At 57.0% G+C, this 16,767-nt stretch overlaps 1 protein-coding gene across 1 annotated transcript in view; it reads right to left on the minus strand.

The window, feature by feature from the left end:
- TNK2 (tyrosine kinase non receptor 2) overlaps positions 1 to 15,615 on the minus strand; it is a 28,282-nt gene extending 12,667 nt beyond the window's left edge. Inside the window, 7 exon segments of the mRNA XM_030936706.1 lie at positions 1,157 to 1,434; positions 2,252 to 2,344; positions 2,346 to 2,405; positions 3,878 to 4,099; positions 6,008 to 6,078; positions 7,928 to 8,108; positions 15,553 to 15,615. Coding sequence (XP_030792566.1) covers positions 1,157 to 1,434; positions 2,252 to 2,344; positions 2,346 to 2,405; positions 3,878 to 4,099; positions 6,008 to 6,078; positions 7,928 to 8,090 — 887 coding nt within the window. The 5' untranslated portion in view covers positions 8,091 to 8,108; positions 15,553 to 15,615.
- Positions 15,616 to 16,767: the final 1,152 nt, after the last annotated feature.

The raw sequence follows: 16,767 nt of genomic DNA on the forward strand, positions 1-16,767 counted from the left end.
CTGTGGTGGGAGGATGACAATTCCCAGATTTGGGGCGGGATCCTGGGATTTGGGTCCTTCGGCAGGAAGGAGTGGGTGGGAAATTCAGATAGGGCCTGGGGAAGAACCAAAATGGGCAGAAACAGTCATACTGGCTTCACCCAAATACATTCGTTCTGGACACCCCCCGGGTGAGGGGGAAGTGCCCCTGTGGTGAGGTTAGAAACAGACATCCGGCACGGGCTGAGATGCAGGGAGGAGGGTGGCGCCTAGACAGGGACCCAGAGCGAGCCCTGCCCCTCAAAGGGGATGGGGCCAGGAAAGTCTCTCGAGATCTCTAAGGCTCATTATCCTCATCGGTGAAAAGAGAACAGTAACCCGCCCCCTTCATCGTGTTGTTTAAAGGCAACTGTATTAATACGTTACCATGCAAACCAGGATGCCTGAATACAAAAGAGGCTGCTATAAATTACTGCAGGACGACAAGCATAATCTAAGACCTATGCTCGCTCTAGAGGAAAGCCAGCTGCTCCTTAAGATGACCATGCATTCCGGATCATAAGGGTTGCCCAGTCACCGCTCGGGCAAGCAGAACTGGAATAACCCTTCCCACCTCAAAGCAGGCAGATCACAGTCCTTTGGGTGCTTCTGGCACCAGAGGACCACAATGGTCTCAGCAGAGGATAAGCCCACAGAGGGGCCAGGGCAAGGCCAAGTACCACCCCCAGTGCACAGGTGAGCAGCCCTGGCCCCTCTACAGGGCCTGCTGTGGCCTGGGCCTGTCTACCACTAGCTCTACCTAGAGCGTGCTTACCAACGAGTCTTTCCCTGGCAAACCTCCCCTGACATTTCAGGAAGCCTCTGAACACCCCACCGAGCAACGCCCCTTGGGTGAGGCCACGGCATCTATCCCTGTAACACCCCATCCAGCAATGCCCCTTGGTGAGCCCCACAGCATCTATCCCTGTGCTTTCCAGCACCCAGATCCTGGCATGTGGGCCCTCAAGAATTCCTAGATGGATGGTGAGTGAATGGGTGCAAAGGAGGGCACCCCAGGCTTAGAACAGACAAGGACAGGCCCAAGCAAAACCAGGGGCTGTGGTGGGTCAAGAAAGCCCCGGAACTTTGAGGCCGGGGTCTGCAGGGACCCTGTGAGCTGGCAGCACCTGCCCCTCACCAGGCGAAGGGCACCTTGCGATGCTCCTGCATGACGTAATGGTCGTCATTCTGAGGTAGTGCTCGCATCAGCCCGAAGTCCCCGATCTTGACCAGGTCGCGGGTAGCCAACAGCAGATTGCGGGCAGCCAGGTCACGGTGAATAAAGCGCTTGGACTCCAGGTAGCCCATGCCCTCAGCCACCTGCACAGCGTAGCGACTCAGAGTCCCCAGGAGGAAGTGGCCCTGGTGCTTACGTAGCCGGTCCAACAACGATCCCAGAGGTGCCAGCTCTGTCACCTGAGGCCACGGAGGAGGCAGGAGGAATGAGCTGGAGGACCCTGCCCCTTCTCAGCAGCCCACACTGGGCCCCCAGCCCCCTTCCTGAAGGCTTTCCAGAACCAGGCTGCACACTCCTTCCTGGCCTGCTATCTGGGGACCTCTAGGAGTCCTGCAGTTTCTCAGGCCTCTCCCTCGAGGCAATGTAGGAAACTGATACCCAGAGAGAAGGAGCTCAAAGAGGCAATGGCTAGAAATTCCAAAACTTGGCCAGGCCTGGTGGTCACGCCTGTAATCCCAGCACTTTGGGAGGCTGAGGCAGGTGGATCATGAGGTCAGGAGTTTGAGACCAGCCTGGCCAACATGGTGAAACGCCGTCTCTACTAAAAATACAAAAGTTAGCCGGGGGTGGTAGCGCACAGCTGTACTCCCAGCTACTTGGGAGGCTAAGGCAGGAAAATCGCTTGAACCCAGGAGGTAGAGGTTGCAGTGAGCTGAGATCGTGCCAGTGCACTCCAGCCTGGGCGACAAAGCGAGACTCTGTCTCAAAATAAATAAATAAATAAAACATAAATTCCCCAAATTAAACTCAATGGCCAGCCCCTCCCATGGTGCTGACACTGAGCACCAGCAAAATCCAGAGGCAGACCCGGACCGGACCGCAGCAGACACAGCCCGTACCAGGCTGGGCCCTTGTGAACCCCTTTACTCCATCAGGTTGGGGGGACCAAAGTAGGATCTAGGGCGCCTCTGACCTTAGGACGGAGAGAGTAACTGCACCACACATCTGGGACCAGAGCCCTCTCCCTGCCCACCCCCTCCTGCCTACAGCACTCACCATCTTCATGGGCGGCGTGAGCACCACCCCGTAGAGGCGGATGAGGTTTCGGTGGTCGAGCGAGTGCATGGCGTTGACCTCCCGGATGAAGTCAGTCCATGGCTTCTGGCTGGCTCAGGACGTCAGGCTTCAGGCACTTCACGGCCACACTCACCTGTCCAGAACGGGATGTGCAAGGACTCAGGACCTGCCAGGTCCCGGACACACGGAGCCAACCTGCTCCATCCTCCAACTCGGCTCAATGATCCCTGCCTCCGAGCTGCTCATCTGAGTGGGTAAGCACGCCACCAGTGCCTGGGCTTACATGCTCTACATGAGGCCTGGCTGAAGAAGGGCAGAGGGCTGGCCCTCAGGAGCCATCGCTGGCCATGCCTCCCCTTCCTGGGGGAATGCTGGGCTTAAATACCAACCAAAAAGTAAGAGATAACTCGTATGATGAGAGAATATTCAAATGTTATAAAATGGATTTTTTTTTTTTTTTTTTGAGATGCAGGCTGGAGTGCAGTGACATGATCTCAGCTCCCTGCAACCTCCACCTCCCAAGTTCAAGTGATTCTCCTGCCTCAGCCTCCTGAGTAGCTGGGATTACAGGCAGGCACCACCATGCCTGGCTAATTTTGTATTTTTAGTAGAGACAGGGTTTCTCCATGTTGCTCAGGGTGGTCATAAAATGGAGTATTAAAAGTTCTTTTGCTGTAGAAGAAAAATGCTTTAAATGTAATGCCAAAAACAAATATGTGGAGCTAGAAGTCAGCACAGCGGCTTCCCCGGGAGAAGGGCTGAGTGACAGCGGCCTCCCTGGGAGAAGGGCGCAGGCGCACTAAGTGGACAGGGCATGAGGAGCCCTCTGAGATGCCGGGAATGTACCGGACGTGACCTGGGCAGTAACATGGCTTCTGCATAGGAAACAGTCACACCAGAACTGTATGCTGTGGTGCACACATGTTATTCCCTGAGGGGAAAATGTTAAATGCAATGCCAGGAAGAAAAAACAAGATTTTAAAAGCTGTATCTAGAATTTGTATCTTAACTAAATCCGACAAAATACCTAAAGTGGGAGGAAGAGGCAGAAATGCCAACTCTGCTTCCTCTTAGTGCTGGGATTACAGGCGATTTTTTTTTCTTGTTTTTCAAATAGTTTCCAAACTTTTATAATAAGTAAATTATTTTTATAGTTGAAATAATAAATGTGCTTAGTTAAACCTGAGCATGGGCTGGGCGTGGTGGCTCACACCTGTAATCCTAGCACTTCGGGAGGCTAAGGTGGGCAGATCACCTGAGGTCAGAAGTTCAAGACCATCCTGGCCAACATGGTGAAACCCTATCTCTACTAAAAAGACAAAAACTAGCTGGGCGTGGTGGCGCACACCTGTAATCCCAGCTACTCAGGAGGCTGAGGCAGGAGGATCCCTTGAACCCGAAAGGCAGAGGTTGCAGGGAGCCGAGATGGTGCCCATTACACTCCAGCCTGGGCAACAGAGCGAGACTCCGTCTCAAAAAAATAAAAACCCAAAAATCCTGTTGTGACGCATCCCCAGTCCCATTCACATCCCAGGTGGGGGCAGAAGAGTCACTACCAGTCTTGGATCCCATGCCTCTGCTGCGCTGGCAGGACACAGAGCTCACCGTCTTCCCTGAGGGCGCGTCCCACTCGCCCCTGCGCACCACGCCAAAGGAGCCATCGCCCAGCTTCTCCAGGAGGCGCAGGTCCTTGTCCCCAATGAGGCAGGTGAGGCTCTGCAGGGGCCCCTCCCCTGCTGGGCCCCCAGGGGCGGGCGAGGTCTTCCGGAAGGTGCTCTGAGAGTGATGAGGGGGGAACTCAGCCTCCAGTCGCTTTCCACTGAACACCTGTTTGAGGGCAGCCGGGGGCCAGATGGAATCCAACACCCCAGGGTCAGTCACTCGGTCCCACCCTGCTGGGTCCACCTGGTGATCCCTGGCTCAGCTCCCAGATAAGTCCTGGCTTTGCCAAACTGCCAGTGGGGCCGCCGGACTGGAGGGCTGCACTTCGTCCAGGCACACCCCAAATACAGAACTCAAAGCCTGACGCTGGCCTCAAGGTGGGTGCCAGAAAAAGACCAACAGGCATTAGCCTGTGGCTGCAGTGGCCCCACACCCAGCTGTGCGGACAGGGAGAGTCCAAAGCCCTCCCAGCACTGCCCACCCAAGGTCTGAGTCTCCTCCCAGTCCTGCCCCACCCTCCCTTCTTGCACCCGCCGCCCAGCAGACTCCAGCCCTAAGTCATGTAGATGGTGCAGGAGCCGCAGGGGCCTCCACAAACACCTCCTTGTCCATTTTTAGCCCCGGCCCCTTCTCTGGCCTGACCATTTGGTGCTGTCTGTCTCCACCCTCACTAGTGGCTGTCCTTCATCCTGCCCAGGGGAGAGGATAATTTTAGTCTGAGGTTGAACCGTGAGTGTGTGTGTGGTTCAGATGAAGCTAGTCCTTACTGGGGAAGGGCCTGGGAAGACAGCTGGGTTTCTGGAGGGGCAACTAGAGCTGAGGGCTGAGACAGAAGGAAGAGTGGAGGAGACTCTGAGGCCAGAGTGGACAGGGAGGGGGCCAAAGGTCAAGGGACAGAAGAAAGGAGGCCATGAGGGTCAAAGGTGGCCACATCAGTCTGACTTGGCAGCCTCCACCGAGGCACCCATAGCCGAGGCTCCAGGCTGCAGATTCTTGCCCGTTGGGGTCTCACGTCCCCAAAGCTGGTGGGGCCTTACCCGTTCGGGCTAGGGTGCCTCAAATCTGAGGGCCTCTTCTGGCCTCTGTGCTTCCTCACAGTGATTACAATTCCTTATGTGTTTGCAAGCAATGTTCAGGTTACAAGACCCTTCACAGTCATTATCTCTGGGGCCTCCCACAGCCATAGGAGATGAGCTAGGCAGCGGGCCTGGCATCATTTCCCTGAAGACAAAAGACGACCATCGGGAGGCCCCTGACTGCCCAGGGACCTATCAAGAGCCAGTGGCAGATCCAAGACCCCTAAATCTCAGCACCCCTAAATCTCGGCACCCCTAAATCTCGGCAAACCACGCTGCTCTCTTCTCCGGCCTCCACCAGCCCGACACTACTCATCCTTCCCTAAAACCCGGGCAAAGGACCAGGACAGTGTTCCCAGAAAAAGCCACAGGATCCCAAGAGACAGCCCCTTTGCCGGACTGCAGCCAGAAAAATCTCTGCTGCCCAATCCCACTCCAGCTGTTCGGCCCTGCCCACCCCCCACCCCAGCCCTGAGGCCAGAAGTGGGGAGGAAAGGCCGCGGCTGGCTCACTTCCTCTCTCATTGTCTTCCAGACAATGGGCAGAGTTCCACTGAGTCAGACCAGGGACTCACTACACCACAGACCCAAATTAGGACAAGGTGTGGGGAGAGGTGGGGACAGGCTGTAGGGAAGGAAGCTGTCAGGAGGGACAGATGACCGGTCCACCGCCCCACGCCGGACACTGGCCCCAACGCTCAGACACAGCAGGGCTAAGTTAAGGCACACTTATCAATGAGCTCCTGCTCCAGGCGCTGAGAGGGGCTGTGAAGGCCTCACCACACACAGGCTGCTTGCGTGTCCATATCTGGCGGAGACAGACACTTAGCCCGGCAGCTCTACAAGTGCCCTGCCCGATAAGACCCTGGATGCAGGGGTTCTGTACAAAGTGCCGGCGAAATGGCGAGATTCGACCTGCTGGGGAGTTGGGGATGGTTCCCAGGACTGGAAGCGGTAGGGGGCATTCGAGGCTGCCACCCTCTCACCTCCTCACCCACCTTACTCATCCACGACTTGCGTTTGCACAAGGCCTTCCTCCTCTTCACAGCCTCCCACAGCCGCCGCTGGCCTGCAGGGAGGGTGGGGAACCCAGCGCTGTGAAGGCAGCTCAAACCCCTGAGAGAGGCTGCTGCCTGTGGTCCCCTCGCGGTGAGTCTGCCACTGGACACCACTCAGCACAATGATACCAATGAAATCAACCCCAACTAACCGGGAGCTTCGACGGACCAGACAGTCTCTGCACCCCACTTCCCGGCACTGGCTCTCAAACTGGGTGAAGGTGTTTAACCACAAACTTGAAGTGGTGGGCTTCTCCCAGTTCTCAGGAAAAAATCAAGGTAATGAACAGAATTTTCTCAATGTTGAGGTTTTTTTCCCTCCATAAAATTTTGTTATGCTACTGGCATCAGACACCAACTATCCAGGCCAAAAGTAGCATAAGTCAATGTCTAACTCAGCACATAAAGCTATTTTAACTTGAAAGCCCTAATACGTTTCTAACGTTCTATGAAGATCACGACTTTTAGATGCCACAACCCCAACTTTTAGGAAAAATACGAAGATAAGGGTTCAGCTCAAATCAGAGCAAACCTGTTTGTGTGCGTGTGTGCGTCTGTGCATGTGCGTGTGTGCGTGCATGTTTGTGCATGTGTGTGTGCATGCGTCTGCATGTGTGTGTGTGCATGCTTGTGCATGTGCATGTGTGCGAGTGTGCATGCATGTATGTGCGTGTGCACACATGTGCATGCGTGCATCTACATGTCCATGCGCGTGTGTACGTGTGCGCGTGTGCATGTTTGTGCATGTGTGTGCGTGCATGTGCGTGTGCATGCTTGTGCGTGTGCATGTGTGTGCATGCATTGCGTGTATGCATGTACGTGTCCATGTGCATGTGCGTGCGTGTGCACGCATGTGTACGTGTGCATGCGCATGCGTGCATGTAAGTGTGCGTGCACATGTGTGTGCGCGTGTGTATGTGCCCATGTGTGTATGCTTGTGCGTGTGAGACAGTGAGAAAGAGCGTGGTAGCGGGAATCAGCAAACCATCTGAGCCTTAGCGCTCTCCCTACAGATCTCTGGACATGGAATCCCCCCCCGCCCCGGTATTCAGAATGATGAGAACAGACTCAATTTGATGCTTGTGAAGGAGAGGCAATCAAGGACATACACTCTATGTAAGAACAAACAGAACAGGGCATGGAGTGACTCCTGTGTAGCCAGCTTTAGGGAAGGCCTCACTCTGCTCAAACTCCAATTCACCTTTACAACTGCCAACTGTTCTCATCACACATCAGCACCTACTGATGTCCCTCCTGCTCCGCCTCAGGGCTCTGGGACAGACAGAGTTCTCAGCCTGCGCCACCTCAGGGCTCTGGGACAGACAGAGTTCTCAGCCTGCACTGCCTCAGGGCTCTGGGACAGACAGAGTTCTCAGCCTGCGCCACCTCAGGGCTCTGGGACAGACAGAGTTCTCAGCCTGCGCCACCTCAGGGCTCTGGGACAGACAGAGTTCTCAGCCTGCACTGCCTCAGGCTCTGGGACAGACAGAGTTCTCAGCCTGCGCCACCTCAGGGCTCTGGGACAGACAGAGTTCTCAGCCTGCGCCGCCTCAGGGCTCTGGGACAGACAGAGTTCTCAGCCTGCACTGCCTCAGGCTCTGGGACAGACAGAGTTCTCAGCCTGCACTGCCTCAGGCTCTGGGACAGACAGAGTTCTCAGCCTGCACTGCCTCAGGCTCTGGGACAGACAGAGTTCTCAGCCTGCACTGCCTCAGGCTCTGGGACAGACAGAGTTCTCAGCCTGCACTGCCTCAGGCTCTGGGACAGAGTTCTCAGCCGCGACCCATGCACTCAGTGGTCCTGAGGACAGAGGATGTAAACGGTCAGGAGTAAGACAAGTCAAGTCAACATCCCACCTACCAGGCCGGCCCATGCCAATCTTCTCCAGGTCCTCATTCTTGACGTACTCAAAGTGGGACAGGCGGGTGACATTGAGGTCATCTCGGAGCCGCAGGAAGTACTGTTGCAGCTGCACCTCGGACAGCAGCTCCAGCAGCCAGCCTGTGCCCTCCTCTGGCTGCATGCTGCCGCCTCCCAGCCTCTGTAGGGAGGGATGAGTGGCTCAGGGACAAGGGTTGTGGCGGGGGACAACAGGGGGCCTGCCCCAGTGACCTGGGCTCACCTTCATCCCACTACACTGCCGCCTGGAAGGGCTCACACCACCTTCTAACTCTCAACAGGAGCTACTAAGAACCGCCTGGACCCACATGACCCATTCCTGCCAGCCACAGGGCACAATGAGGGCGGCAGAGATACAGCCCCAGCCCTGGAGTCAGGAGTCAGGGTCTTGCTCCCGAAATCTGTGATCTGTGGCTGAACGACCCAGATCACCCACCCGTCTGTGCTCACGTTCCTCACCCGCACTAAGTCTCCAGGGGTCAAAAGTCCTTGAAAACCTTTTAAAAACTAACAGTGGTCTCTCTGGGAACATCGAGGTGTTCTTACTCCTAACGTGTGATAAAAGTATCCGCAGGGTGCAGTGTGCCCTGAGACCCTCTATGGGTTCCTCAGATGTGACAGAGAAAACTCTCAGGGCCAGACGAGCTCGGAGCTAAGTTCCTCCCTGTGCCTGACCCCCCGGCCTCTCCTAACAATCCAAAGAGCACTCCACGGGCCACCACCCAAGTGCCCACAGGGCCACGGCAAGCAGAAGACAAGAGGGAGGGGTGGGGCCTGGGGTGGGCTTGCGGACACCCCTGTCAACAGGGAGCTCAGATCCCACCAATGGTTGTCACGAGAGACTGTGACCCAGTGTTGTCAAAGCTTGCCATTTTTTCAAGAAATAAAAGAAATCTGAAGTTACATGTGAAATCTCACCATTAAAGTTTGTTTGGAAAAGGTAGTATCTGTACATGGTAAAATATTCAGAGGGCGCACAGAGCCACGAATCTCATTCCCCCCAGAACTGCACAGCCACCGGCTCCCCAGGAGCTGCCAGTGACGTCTTCTACGGACCCTTCAGACTCTGTGGTCCCTACACAGATATCCACGCATTAACCATACCATTCTGTTCCCTGATTTCACTTAATATTCGTCTTTCTCCTGACTTTTTAACAATGCTGAATAGTTCAAATCTGAAATGCACGCACAAGCACACACAGCATGCTGGCCAAAGCACGCTGCAGGCCGCAATCAGCCGATGGGCAGGTGAGTGACCTCTGACCTACACTCTCCTGGGCCCAGATAAAGAAGCTGGTGCAAACTTCAAAGCTAAGCAAGCGATCCACCGCACAGCAAACCCACCCGACTGAGGAAGGTCTGTCACCGCACAGCAAACCCACCCGTCTGAGGAAGGTCGTTCAGAGCTGAGGGCATGGCCAGGCTAGTCCCTGACCCATGCTCAATCCCCAAAGAGGCAAACAGGCAAGAGAAAAAAGGCCAGCTGCCCGGCTGGGGACCAAGCCATCCCCCTCCCCAACTCAGCGGTGGCCTCCTCCCCAGCTCCCATCACAGTGAGCAGCACTCGGAGAAGCAGGCACACACAGCCCGGGCCAAGCGTGAGCCTCCTGCCCCCACAGTTCCCAGTGGCCCTGCCAACACAGTGCCAGTTCCGACTTTCTCAGGCAGCTCAGGGAAATACAAAGAGTAACAAAGGGGAATGAGAAACGCTCAGTTCAAATCCTGGCTCTTCCTTCACGGCGACCGGGCCAGGCAGCTGGGCCAGCCGGGTGGTTTCCGAACTTAAAGCCGTCACCCTTTATTGGAATGGTTCTCACGAAGGCTGCGCAGCCCCCTATGGGACATTTTTTATTGTCACGACATTTGGGGGGGCCTTAGTGACATTTAGTCAGTGGTTGGCAGACAAGAACGTGAGCTAGCCTGCAATGCATAGGACATTCTCGCACTGTCCCAAATCCCACACAACTCAATTCATGAAGGTGCTTATGATCACGCAAACCTAGAATCTGATCCCACTTCATATATAAACAAGAAAGTACTTTTATAGTTTTTTTTTTTTTGGTATTTTTTTTTTGAGACAGAACCTCACTCTGTCACTCAGGCTGGAGTACAATGATGCCATCTTGGCTCACTGCAAACTCTGCCTCCAGGGTTCAGGGAATTCTCTCGCCTCAGCCTCCCAAGAAGCTGGAATTGCAGGCACCTGCCACCACGCCTGGCTAATTTGTGTATTTTTAGTAAAGACAGCGTTCCTTCATTTTGGCCAGGCTGGTCTCGAACCCCTGACCTCAAGTGATCCACCTGCCTTGGCCTCCCAAAGTGGTGGGATAACCGGTGTGAGTCACCGCTCCTGGCCTTACGGTTTTAATATAAAATAAATTTTCCTGGAATGAAACTACTGCGTAAACTTAAGGGAAAATGGACTTTGCTTTATTCAGAACATAGCAGAAGTCCACTGTTTGCAAAAATGTCAGTGAAGGCAACCCTCTCTCATTATTTCAAAACTCGTCTCCCGGTCAGCACTTGCAGATGCTGCCGTCAGTGCTTCCGCCTGAGGTCTCAGGATCTGACTCCTCATTACATTGTCTAGATGACTAATGTATTAAGATACATAAAATGTTATAATTAGCTTCTTCTTAAGTCTCTTTATACTACAGTTCCCACTGTACTGTTTCACTGTACACAGGCTAACAGGTTAATATAACAGCTTACATATTTCTATTAATTTTATTTAAGACGAGAAATAATAAAAAGAACATCTAGGCTGAACGCAGTGGCTCACACTTGTAATCCCGGCACTTAGAGAGGCTGAGGTGGGTGTATGACGTGAGTTCGAAACCAGCCTGACCAACATGGAGAAACCCAGTCTCTACTAAAAATACAAAACTAGCCAGGTGTGGTGGCACGTGCTTGTAATCCCAGCTACTCGGGAGGTCGAGGCAGGAGAATCACTTGAACCTGGGAGGCAGGGGCTGTGGTGAGCCAAGATTGTGCCATTGCACTCCAGCCTGGACAACAGGAACAAAACTCCATCTCAAACTATACTAAACTAAAATAATATCTAACACTTCAACCGCACTTACTATATACAAGGAACAGTTCTAAGTATTAAGCTGTATTAATTAATTTATCCTCAACAAAATCATCTGTTTACAAAAAAAGGGACGTGGGGTTTAAGAGGACCAAGCGTCGTTGCTTTCCAGAAGCAAGTCCAGAGGTGAACTGGGAGTCACTGGCCTAGGCAGCATGTCCCCTCAGCCCGGCCACGGCCTGGCCACTGCTGCCCTGTCCCTGGAGCAAAGTGACCCCATCACCTCCAGGGCTCAGCCTCAGGATGGGGGATCCCAGTCTCCCGCAGGGCAAGCAGTCTCCAGGCCCCCTCTTCTTCCTCCCACCACTAACTCCCAAGGATCCAGGCCCCCTCCTCTAGGCTCCTGAAAACAGCTCAAAGCCATGCCCTGGGTGGTCAGAGCTGGAGAAGACCCAGAGGCCCCTCCCCTGAAGCTCTTCAGAAAGCACAGCCTGGCCTGTTCCCTCTCCCCGAAACACCAGCTGACACACCTCTGCTCAGCTGTGCACTCCCCTCCGTGCTCCCTGACCAGGAACAGCGCTGCTCTGCACAGGGGATGCATGTGGGAGCACGGGAAGGAATTCCGGGATCCCAGTGAGGGAAGCAGTCAGGGTCTCAATCCAGGGTGACTCTGCAGGGGTCCGCCTCCTCTCTAAGTCCCCCTCCAGCCCAAGGTTCTTTGCGCAGCACAGGGCATGGCTGCAGCTCATCCAGAGTTCAAACACTCTCCAATTCTGCATAGGCCTGGCCCCCAGCACCTCGCAGAGTCTGCACACCTGTGTCCGTCACTACTCCGTGGCTGGCGTGCAAATACACAGGCCAACAAGAACGAATGCAGCAGCCACTTGGCCCAGGACCCCCTGTCGAGCCCTCACTGGCAGGGTCCCTCAGCCGCTCCCAGTCTTGCTGTCTGCCTCTCAGTCAATTGCTGGTGCTAAGGAGCCCCAACAGTCCCCAGCAGTCCAACCCCTGTGCCCCACTCACTGTGTACAGCCGTCGCCGCAGTCTGGCCAGGAGAGGGAAGGAGAGCTCCAGGCCAGGGAACCGACGTGCTGCTGGCATCTCCACGGAGCAGGACCCCCTGAACAGTCACTGGGGATCCGGCCCAGGAAGCAGATGGGCAGGAGCCTCGGCTACGGAGCTTTGCACGCCGCCCAGGAGCCCCCCAAATCCCACACCAGGGGTGGGAAATGCGGAAGAACGAACTGGGCCCCTGTGCTCTGCTGCAAGCCCGGCTGGGTTTCCACAGCTGGCCAGTCTGGCGGGGAGCGGAGGAGCTTTCCTCACCCTGGCTGCGGCCGGGATCCTCTGTCCTGTTTCTGTCTTCTCTCCAGGGCAGTGGTAACAGTCCAGCCCTGCTCCCGGCTTCCCCATCCGACTGCCCACCCGCCCTCCCTCCTGCCTCCCTCCCTCCCTCCCTCCTGCCTGCCTCCCTCCCTCCCTCCCTCCCCAGCTGAGCAGCTCTGACACTGGCTGAAAAAGGACCTTTCTGAACCGCTGCCAAGAGGGCAGCAGGAATGGGGGGGACTCTTCCTCCCAGCCACCCGCGCTGGCCCCCCGCCTCCCCATACACAAGGCTCCTGTCTCTGGCTTCTACCCCAGCCCTCACAGTTGCAGACAACTCCTGGGACTTTGGGGTGGGGGGGCTATGTGACTCAAACAGCATGTACAAAGCAGGGTTGTGGACCCCCACACGGGCTTGTGTGGGGACGTGGGGACTAGCACAGCCTGAGTGGGAGGCTTGGGCCCCAGAGGCTCTGCTGGGCCCTGCAGATGACTCTTTAGAGACCCTCCCCCACTCCTCAGTCCCAGCCGTGGCTGGGCGTCTCCTGGCTCAGACCCTAATGTGGCCCTGTTACCCTGGTGCCCGACGGAAATAGGAGGCCGGCAGCCTGCCAGAGTGGGGCAGCCCAGCCAAGAGCAAGGGTAGGGTGGGGTGAAGATCCCCACCCCCTCCCGCAGGGTTGCCTTGTCTGCTGCCCAAACACCCAGGGTGCCTCCTACCCAGACCAGGTGGCCAAGTTCCCAAACCCCCTCGAAACAAACAAACATGCCCTGAGACTCCTGATGGGATGCCCCCACCTCGAAGCTGTAGGATGTCTCCTGTATAACACCCCGGACACAGACCGCAGCCTCAGAGTAAGGGGTCTAGAGACACTCTATCAAGCCCCCGTGGGCCCCATGTTTCCAGAACTGACAAACGATCTCTCTGGCCCTCCTCGAAGGGTGCCAGCTGCTCTTACACCCCCCTCGCCACGGCCCCCAGACACACCTGACAGCTGCAGGAAGCCCTCTCCAGCTCCCCAGGCACCCCCCCCCCCCCCCCCCCCCACTGAGCCATGCCTAGGGAGCCCTGTTTCTTGCACACTGCTCTCTTGTCCCTATCCAGCTGGCCACCAGCTCAAGGAGCCCCAGCTGGCTGGAGGAGTGGGCAGCTGGAGAACAGGGCTTTGGGGAATCAGCATCCCAGTCTCCCTTCCCAGGGCCTCTCCCAGCGCTTGACCTCCCTAATGACGCCAAACGGGACAGCCATTTCCTGGTCTAACTCCAGGAGGTGGGGAGGAGGACACCCCCAGCTTCAGTCCCTCTTCCTCATCCCCCTGCCATCCACCCCACAAAGCTTGTGGAGATACAGGTGTGTACTGAGTGGGGGCTGAGGTCAGGTGGACAAGCTCAGGCCTATGATACACTGGCGCTGACTTTTTCCCAAACTTTGGCTGACTATGCCCTTGCATCAGAGAAGCCTACAGCCTACCCTGGCACCAAACACACCTGGAAGGAGACGCAGGGACCGGGGACTGGGGAAGAATTTAAGCAGGGTTATTCCCTCTACTTCAAAACGAGTCTGCTGGATCAGAATGGCTAGATTAAAAACTCTAGCTGTCCCCAGAAATATGTGTCTCAAAGTCACCAGAACCCCATGCCTGACCCTCCCTTCCTTGGATGCCCAGTAAGAACAAGACCTGTAACTGGACCAGTAATCCAGATGCAGGAAGAAGCAAAGAATGTGGCGTCAGAGCCAGGCGAGCTCCTGGACCGTCCCCCCTCCCCCTTCTTGAGAGTCTTGCTCTATCGCCCAGGCTGGAGTGCAATGGCGCGATCCTGGGTTCAAGTGATTGACCTGCCTCAGCCTCCCCAGTAGCTGGGATTACAGGCACCTGCCACCACGTTCGGTTGATTTTTTTCTTTCTTTTTTTTTTTTTTTTTGTATTTTCACCATGTTGGCCAGGCTGGTCTCAAACTCCTGACCTCAGCGTCCTGGCCTCAGGTGATCTGCCCGCCTCGGCCTCGCAAAGTGCTGATATGACAGGCGTGAGCCACCGCGCCCGGCCTGGCCCCCTTTCTCCTAGCCCAGGAAAACGCCCGACCGTAGGCCCCAACGCTCCTGCCGAGCCCCCCTTTCTCCTGTCAGCTACTGCCCTCTGCCGGCCGGGAGAGGAAGTGCTTTCCGAGGGGGAGGGAAGCTGCCTGGTCCATCAATACAGTGACCGTATTTCCAAAAGCAAACAAGGACATCTGGCTTGACATTCATATTCAAAAGGCTGGTAAATGGGAATGTCCAGGACATACAGACTCAGTTCTCCTAAAAGACTGAACCCCAATCCTAGCAGTGCTTCCTGGACTCCCTTGGGGCATAGAAGGAAGCCCAACGGGCAGCTTTTTGGGGTCCCAGGGGACCCATGCACACGGAGACAGATGCCAGCATCACTAAGTCACCACCGCCACACCCACACAAACACTCCGCCCTCTGTCCCCTGGCCCAGGAGCGGACACCCTCACTCCTGAGAGGCTGCTGCAGAGGGCAGGGCTGGGCCCGGCTCACAGCAGACCAAGGGGTCTGCGCCCAGGTATCTGGCTGCCCTCTGGCCTTCCCCATTACCTGCGGTCCCTCCTCGCTCCCAGCCAGGCGCTGGTAAGCAGATCTCTCCCCCATGGAGCCCAAACTCCCGGTGGCTGCGGTCAGGGAGAGCAGCAGTGCCCGCAGCCCCCGCCCCGCAGCGGCACCGGCAGCGTCACTGCCCTGCGTCCTGGAGGGCCGGGCTTCGAGCATCCTCCAGAAGGAGCGCAGGGCCGCTACTGCGTCTCAGCCCCGGGGGAGGCCCCAGCCTGTGACCCCCGCCCCCCACAGCCTCCTCCGCCACCGGGTGGTCGCCCCCTCCTGCTGCGGGCCTGCGGCCATTCCTCCTGCAGCCCGTCCCAGCTCCGTTCCCCTCTCCGCGGCGCTGCCCCCACCCTCTCCGTGAGCCAGCTGTGCCAGCCCCAGGCTGACCCCACCGAGAGCTGGGGCTCTGCCTTCGCCGGCCACGGAACCGGGCTCCACTCAGCCCTCGGCCCGCCTCCCGGGCCCCAGAGCCGCCAACTGCGGCCTCGGGGATTCACGAGTCCCCGGTATTCACAAGGGGCCATCTCAGAAGCCCACGGCAGAGACGCCTCCGTCCGACTCCACCTGAGGCCCCTCCCCCTAGACATCCCGGGGCCTGCAGCCCACCCCGCCCCCAGCCTGCCCGGCGCCCACCTGCCCCGCGGCTCGGCCCCGCGCTCGCCGGCTCCGCGCCGCCTCCCAGCGCCGCCTCCGCGCAGGCCACGCCCCCGCCCCCGCGCGCCGAGCCCCCGCGCGCCACTCCCGCAACGCTGTGCGCGGGGCCTGGGCCGGCCGGACCGCGCTGCCCGCCCGGACTTCAGAGCGGTGACACGAGGGCCCGGACTCCTGCTGAAAAGCCGCCCCAACACGGGCCCACGCGGGGGTGCCGCGCCCAGCACTGGCGCGAGGCCATCGCCGGCACAGGAAGTCCCAGGGCAGAAGCTCTTCCTCTCCCCTGGGGCCCCAAGGCATCACTTCTCATTCTGGTGGCATCTGAAGCAGCCACCGACTCTTTAGTACTGGGTATCTAGGGCTGAGCTCAGGGCGCCTCCCTGGGTTGGGGCAGAGGAGAGACAGCTGCTGCGACCTCTCCTCCCCACGCAGCCTCAAGGCTGGGCCAGACCCTGGGAGGGCACTAGGTGAGGCTCCCCCAGGGCCCGTCTCCTCACACAGTCCCTTCCCCACCCCGAGCACACCAGGGTAGGTGGCTGACTTTGCCGGCGAGGCCCCCGGACGCCTGGTTAGATCTATGCTGTACAGAAGCTCCTCAGCATCTTACTGCAGCTAAAGGCACACACTAGTCTTGGGAGTAGCTGCAAGACCCCAAAGCCGGGAGGTTGTAGAAGGCAAGGCAGAAAAGACCAGGCCCCTCCCTTCTTGCCCTGGCTGGATAAAGGATCTGATCCAAACCACTGCCCTTTCCCGCTTTCTCCCTGCCTCACCTTTCCCTGAAATCTCTTGCGTCCTAGTACCATCCTATTGTAAGACATCCACAGGATCCAAACTACCTCTAGGAGGTCGAGAATCCACCCCCACCCCCCCGTGTACACCCTCTCTGCTCGTCACTTGTCCGTTTATATCTCCACTCTGCAGAGCTAAAGGAAACAAGAGGCTGGAAACCAGCCAGCTCCGCTGTCCATTCCCCTCTCCAACCTCTCCAACCGCATGCGAGTGACAAATCCACACCAAGGCGCAGACATGACAGGCAATTTCCGGCCAAGAGGATTTTTCCAAAACAATCTACCGTATTCTCAGGAATATACGCCAACCCTACCTCCCAGCTGGCCCTCTCCCACCTCCACCTCCCTCTTCTCCAGGCCCTGAAGGAAAAAAGAACATACTGAAGAGGAGAGGGGTGCTTACAGCTCC

Source organism: Rhinopithecus roxellana, chromosome 1 (genome assembly GCF_007565055.1).
Source record: "Rhinopithecus roxellana isolate Shanxi Qingling chromosome 1, ASM756505v1, whole genome shotgun sequence".
Classification (NCBI taxonomy): Eukaryota; Metazoa; Chordata; class Mammalia; order Primates; family Cercopithecidae; genus Rhinopithecus; species Rhinopithecus roxellana.